Genomic DNA, 5,975 nt, shown 5'->3' on the forward strand with positions numbered 1-5,975 from the left:
GCCTCTCTGGCACCAAATTTAATAGCTTTATTTTTATAAACTTATATTTTTCATTAAAAAACAACGGAAAGAGCAGTGGGAACAGAAATAGATAAGCATCCCACTTAATTATTCATATTTCCTCTAATGATTTTTATGTTTTTTATCGATATTTCCACAATCGATATACGCCATCTTGCAACATTGGCTCAGACTGACCAGACTTTTTACTTTCTTCTTCATTTCCGCAAACGTGCAACATGTGCAATGCGGAAGACTAGATCTAAAAGTAAAAATAACTAAATTATTGTGATTCCTAAAGGTGGCTTTTACGTGACTTTTGCTATCTTTTGTGCTTGTTGGAATATGTGCATCTTTATTATTAAAATTTCGCAAGTGTAAGTGATCCCTTAAGACTTTTCTTGAAGTGTCTAACCGCGTGGCCAAATTTCTTATTGTGAACATTGCCACAAAAAGCTATAAAATTGCTTTGCTTACCTTGATGTCAAATAATAAAAGAGTATTAAAAACCTATGTTTGGCGGCGAAAGGGAAGCCATCGCGTTTGCCTCGTGCGACGCGTACCCGGTGTGCTTTTCGATTCCCGACTGAAGCAGATGATCAAGCGCCGTCTCAGGAACGTGCGTCAGTGGTCCCAGCGTTTGCTCAATTACTACGAGAAGATGCGCACAATGAAGTTTTATAAGAAGAAGGAGCAGCTCGACGACGAGCTATTGGTGAATATAGAAAAACCAAGCCCCAAGCTCCCGAACAAGATCCCTGCGCTGGAGGATAACACATCCTCAAAGGCAAAGCAACCAACAGGCCAGCAAATTGGTATGTCCAATGAGCTACGTCGACCGAGTACCACTTCTATAGATACACCTGCAGATGCTAATGGTGAGTTTTAGCTTTTAGTATTATCCTTAAATCTATAAACGCTTTCTTTTTCCAGATGCCTACAACTTACACCGCATTCCCAAAGTCGTTTTAAAAAGGAACGAGAAGGACTTCACCTGCAATTTGGTCTTTGACAGAAATGAAATGCTGCCGCTCAACGATTTGCAGGGTAAGAAGCATCAATGTACACTACCTTCAAAAAACTATGTAGATGGCATTGAGGAAGATTTGGAAAGTGAGGTGTCGGAGAGTTCAGAGAGCCTAAAATCTATGGGAGCAGCATCAGCACATCCTACTGCCACTGGCTGCCATCCGTCTCCGGTCCAGCAAAAGCTGGACACCTTAAACCCAACGCCGGAGCTGTCCAAAAACTTCTGCGGCCGTGAGTCACATGAGGACCAGGTCATCGAGCAGGACACTACCTTAGCCCACCCTGAAGTGGCCACCAGCAGCTCTCAGCGGCGATCGGAGGACGTAATGAAGGACTATTATCAGAATCGCAAGGCAAAGCCTGAGCTCAAGACAAAGGCTGATAGTGCCAGAAAGGAAACCATAACAGTTGTGCTCAACTACAAGCTCATACCTTTTCCCATAGAGGGATGCTTCATCCTCTGCCAGTGGGAATACTTACTGGCCGCCTTTGATGCGCGCAACGCCTTCGTTTGGGCTGTGCAGACGGAGACCAGTCTTCTCATGGCGGTTACCACTGTCAACCAAACGCCCTCCGTTTTAGCAGCCAAAAATTGTGTAAACATTAGAAATGCCATCAATCAAGATGCACTGCCTCTGCTGGCATTGCAGCTTTTGAGGAGAGGCTGGCAAAAGGATAAAACCAAAAATCGTGTGGTGGGAATGCTGGGCATGGCGGGATATTGGCACATTAAACGCCTGGGACACAATCTTTGTCAGGAGATTTCTCCGCTTACCGTGATTCCCCTTAATGAGATGCCAGCGGAGATGTTGCCAGTGCCGGAGAACTCGCCAAAAGAGCTGCTGATTCCTGGAGCAGAATGTTCCATACAGACGGAGAATGAGACCGAGACCGAGAGCGAGACGGAGACCAAAACCGAGCCTAAAGCAGCCTCTTTGGATCAGTACCAAAGGGAAATTGCACGGAAAGATAAGGAGCGCGAAAAAGTGCTGCTGCCGACGGTGGAGATCCTAGACAGCGATGAGGAAATGGTATTTCCTAAGTTGGAGATCATTGACAGCGATGAGGAGGATCTGCTTTCTAGATTGGAGATCTTACACAGCGATGAGGCAGAGCTGCTTTCTGCGGTGGATAACTTTGAAGAATCTACGGTGAAGAATGTGGAAATGGATAACCAAAATCCTGGTAAGAGCTTTGAGGTGGACCTATCCAAGGCCGTAGTACCCCCTAAGCATGACAAGCCGGTAATAATCTCCGTTGAATACCTGTCGCCCCAGGTGCCAGCTAAGCTCCCCAATAGCAGTGTCCCGGCCCAACCCCCAACAGCAAAGATCACTAGCCTAATGACTAATGAAAACCCAGAAGTTCCAATCAGTGGCAACTTTGCAACTACTGACGCTTTAGTGATCAGTAAGGCGGACGCAGCAGGCTGCACCTCATTCGTTACCCAGAAGTTGACTCCACCTGTGGCCGCTCCACAGCAACCTTCATTAGAAACTCCGCGGGAATTGCTGAAGATATACAACAGACCAAATATGCCAGTCAATGGTCAAACCCTGCCAAGCCAAATCAAGCCTATGACTGCCCAACCAGTGTTTATCAAGAAAATTGTAGCGACAGGTGAGGTGTCATCCTCGCTTCCTTCGCAGTTGATCAACGAAGGCACCACTTCCCCAGGAGGTTGTCTGAATCCTAATGCAGCCTCGACTCTAGCACCTGTTTTGCAGGATCAGAGCAAAGTCCTGAATATGTATCCTAGACAAAATATGCCAGTCAATATTCAAGTGGTTCAAAGCCAAACCAAACCTATGATTCCCATACCTGTGCTCATCACGAAAATTCCAGCAGCAAGTGTGGCATCATCATCACGCGCTTCGCAGTTGACCAACGGAAGCACGACTAGCCTAGGAGTTCGTCCTGAACAGGCTACGACCTCGCGCCCTTCGCAGTTGACCACCGGACAAAGCCTGCTCGTAAACCCCCAAGCTTTAGGAATAAAAGCTGCTACGTCGTCCTTAGGAATAGGTCCTGCATCCCAAAAACTTTCTCCAAATCAGGCTCCCATCTCGGCTCCAGTATCTGTGCCGCTGGATAAAAAGAAAATAACCCAATTTGGCTTCATGTATGCCAATAACTTACCAGCTTATCCAGCCTGGGTGCAGGCTTCCTTCTTTATAGTCCAGATACCCGATGTCGAGGCGATCGTTTTCAAGTCACTGGCAGACGCCAATAAATTTCTCAACAAGTGAGTTATAGTTGAACTGTAATTAACAATAATAATTGTTAATTTTGATTTCTAACATTGCAGATATTTGGCGAGAATTCCCATATTTGAGGGGTTGCTGCCGGCCGACTGGAAGTTTATGGTTCGGAAAGATATAAATAAATATCAGGGATGCACGAAAACCTGAAAGGAGTTTTATATTTCGTAATATGCATGAAGTTTTGAGAGGATTTTATAATTTTATAAGTTTAGATTGACAGTGTTCCTTGTTTTAAAAAACTCAAATAATCTTGGCTAAAACTGTATTGGTATTCTCTTTCCAGAAGTCTTAAAATGTTTAATAAAAAACACAAATTTTATGTTCCCAAAATCTGATCAATGTGCTAATTTCAACATTAAAATGCAAGTTATGTCCATAGATTTCGTTGATTTCAAAAATGTTGAAATATCTGCCGCATTTTCTAGTTTTTCCTTCTAAATTTCAAATGCATAAATCAACGGAAAAAACAAACCCAAAACAATTTGTACAGGAGTAAACCGAAAAGCTGAGCTCAGCGCGCTCCATATATCCCATGTCGGGATGACAAAAACTAAACTAAAACTCAAATACATATGAGTAACACGCGGGAGGGAGAGGGCGACGAGGGGCGCTTAAAACAAATCCCCAGCACAAATAACAACCAGCAGCGCATTTGCATATCGTACCAAGGAAAAAAAATAACCAAAAGGCAAAAATCTAACAGCAACATACAAACCGGGGGGGAAAAGTCACAAAAATGCAAAACACTTTGGAACAAAAATGAGGCATTTCCGCTCGACACGCGCGGAAAAGGACTCTGGAAAGGGTAAGGAAATCCAATAAAGGGGTTAAAATGAGGCGCGAAAAACGTAAAGAATAATAAACGCAGGGGCACATAAAAATCGGCGATGAAATCAGCAAAGCAAACAAAACGCAAAATCTAACAAAGAATTTGAGTTCAAGGGTCCAGTTTTTAAAGAGGGATTGCGACTAGGCGATGATCCTAGAAGGATTACGGGTTTAATATTGCTAAAATATTATATTTGTACAACTAAACTTTATTCTTTTATTTTTTAAATATTTTTCTTGTAAATTAACAATAATATATTCTGAAATAACAATAAAACAAGAAAGGAAGCTAACTTCGGCACGCCGAAGTTTGTATACCCTTGCAGATATTATTTCATTAAATTTTACCTATACTTATTGTTTAGAGTTTGACAGTTACAGTTTTACATTCCCAGTTTTACATTTTCTCTACATCTACCGATCGGTTTGTATGGCAGCTATATGATATAGTTGTCCGATTTTTATAAAATTTATATTAAAATTCTGAACTAATAAAATTAGCTTATATCTCAGAGTAGATAAAAATAGGTTGAAAAACAACGAAGTTATAATGTTTTTTCTATTAATTTCCCGATCGTTCCTATGACAGCTATAAGATATAGTCGTCCGATTTTCATGAATTTTTTACCGAAATTCTGAAATAATATAAAATGGCCATATCTAAAAAATGGTGCAAAAATGTTGAAAAACAGCCAAGTTATAATTTTTTTTCTAAAAATTTATTGAACATTTGTATGGCAGCTATATGATATAGTCGTCCGATCCGGCCCGTTCCGACATATATAGCAGTGAGAGTATATAGAAGACTACATGCAAAGTTTCATTCAGATAGCTTTAAAATTGAGAGACTAGTTTGCGTAGAAACGGACAGACGGACGGACAGACGGACGGACAGACGGACGGACAGACGGACAGACGGACAGACGGACATGGCTAGATCGACTCGGCTGTTGATGCTGATCAAGAATATATATACTTTATAGGGTCGGAAACGTCTCCTTCACTGCGTTGCAAACTTCTGACTGAAATTATAATACCCTGCAAGGGTATAATTACATCATAAAATGAGTGTAAACTTGTCAGTATCCTTTATTTAATATCCCTCACATCCTTAACCCCTAGTCTATACTATTCCACCAACTTCAACTCCAGGTAATCCTTAAAAAAAGTAGAGTTGTATATATTTAAAGCATATGCCACGGATGCGGATGCTTTGCTAATACAATAACATGAAACGCAATAAAAATCCGGCCAGGCCAGGGCCTTCCACTGGCTCAAGTGGTGCTGCTGGGATCGGGGCCATCCAGGATGCAGGATCTGCGAATAGGGGCGGGGGCGAAATCTTTGAGGCAGCTGCTCTTATCAGTGTGAAGCAATCAAATTCGATTAGCCGAGGGAGGGTAAACACCAACAACAAAGGCCGAAACACTTGACTGTTTTGGCAGCTGCAAAAAACCGAACGGAAAGAGGAACAAAAAAAAAATATATTTAGAGCCACGAAGGGAAAAAGGGAAGTTCCCTTTTTACGCAAAACCCAGGCGAGGGAGTTGCCCTGTTGCCGCGGTAATTGTTTGTTTTGTGTTCATATTTCCCCCTCCATTTTTTCCAGGGAATATTGTCAAGGCTACAACTTGTTGAAAGCCCGAAAACGCAAAACGGCCAAATTGAATGGAAATAATCAGCAAGCTGAGCCAAATATACAGAAAAAAACTGCCTTGGACGGGCCATCAAAGAGGCATAAATAGCAAAAAGACCCGATGCCAAAAAAAAAAAAGGAAAGCAAAGTAAAAAAGAAAAACAATTCGCTGCCCCGACAATATCAGGCTTAGCCCCAAAGACTTATAGAGCGACGGC

General features: G+C 42.2%; 1 protein-coding gene across 2 annotated transcripts; it reads left to right on the forward strand.

The window, feature by feature from the left end:
- The first annotated feature begins 230 nt into the window (after positions 1-230).
- Positions 231-3,607, forward strand: LOC121502863 (uncharacterized). 2 transcript variants are annotated; one of them, XM_070284332.1, is made up of 4 exons: positions 233-377; positions 530-878; positions 934-3,274; positions 3,338-3,607. In XM_070284332.1, exons 2-4 carry the CDS (start codon positions 596-598, stop codon positions 3,438-3,440), a joined length of 2,727 nt encoding a protein of 908 aa, XP_070140433.1. In that variant the 5' UTR covers positions 233-377; positions 530-595; the 3' UTR covers positions 3,441-3,607. The 2 variants fall into 2 exon arrangements, with proteins under 2 accessions (XP_041632752.1, XP_070140433.1); XM_041776818.2 differs by having other exon boundaries at positions 231-878.
- Positions 3,608-5,975: the final 2,368 nt, after the last annotated feature.

The sequence above is a fragment of the Drosophila kikkawai genome, chromosome 2R, assembly GCF_030179895.1.
Source record: "Drosophila kikkawai strain 14028-0561.14 chromosome 2R, DkikHiC1v2, whole genome shotgun sequence".
Taxonomy (NCBI): Eukaryota; Metazoa; Arthropoda; class Insecta; order Diptera; family Drosophilidae; genus Drosophila; species Drosophila kikkawai.

What these genes read in the sequence shown, in the direction of transcription:
- LOC121502863 (XM_041776818.2), top strand. Translation starts at nt 482, where the DNA reads ATGTCAAATAATAAAAGAGTATTAAAAACCTATGTTTGGCGGCGAAAG. An exon ending in TACACCTGCAGATGCTAATG is followed by an intron (nt 879 to 933) that starts GTGAGTTTTAGC and finishes TTCTTTTTCCAG; the next exon opens with ATGCCTACAACTTACACCGC. An exon ending in GCCAATAAATTTCTCAACAA is followed by an intron (nt 3,275 to 3,337) that starts GTGAGTTATAGT and finishes CTAACATTGCAG; the next exon opens with ATATTTGGCGAGAATTCCCA.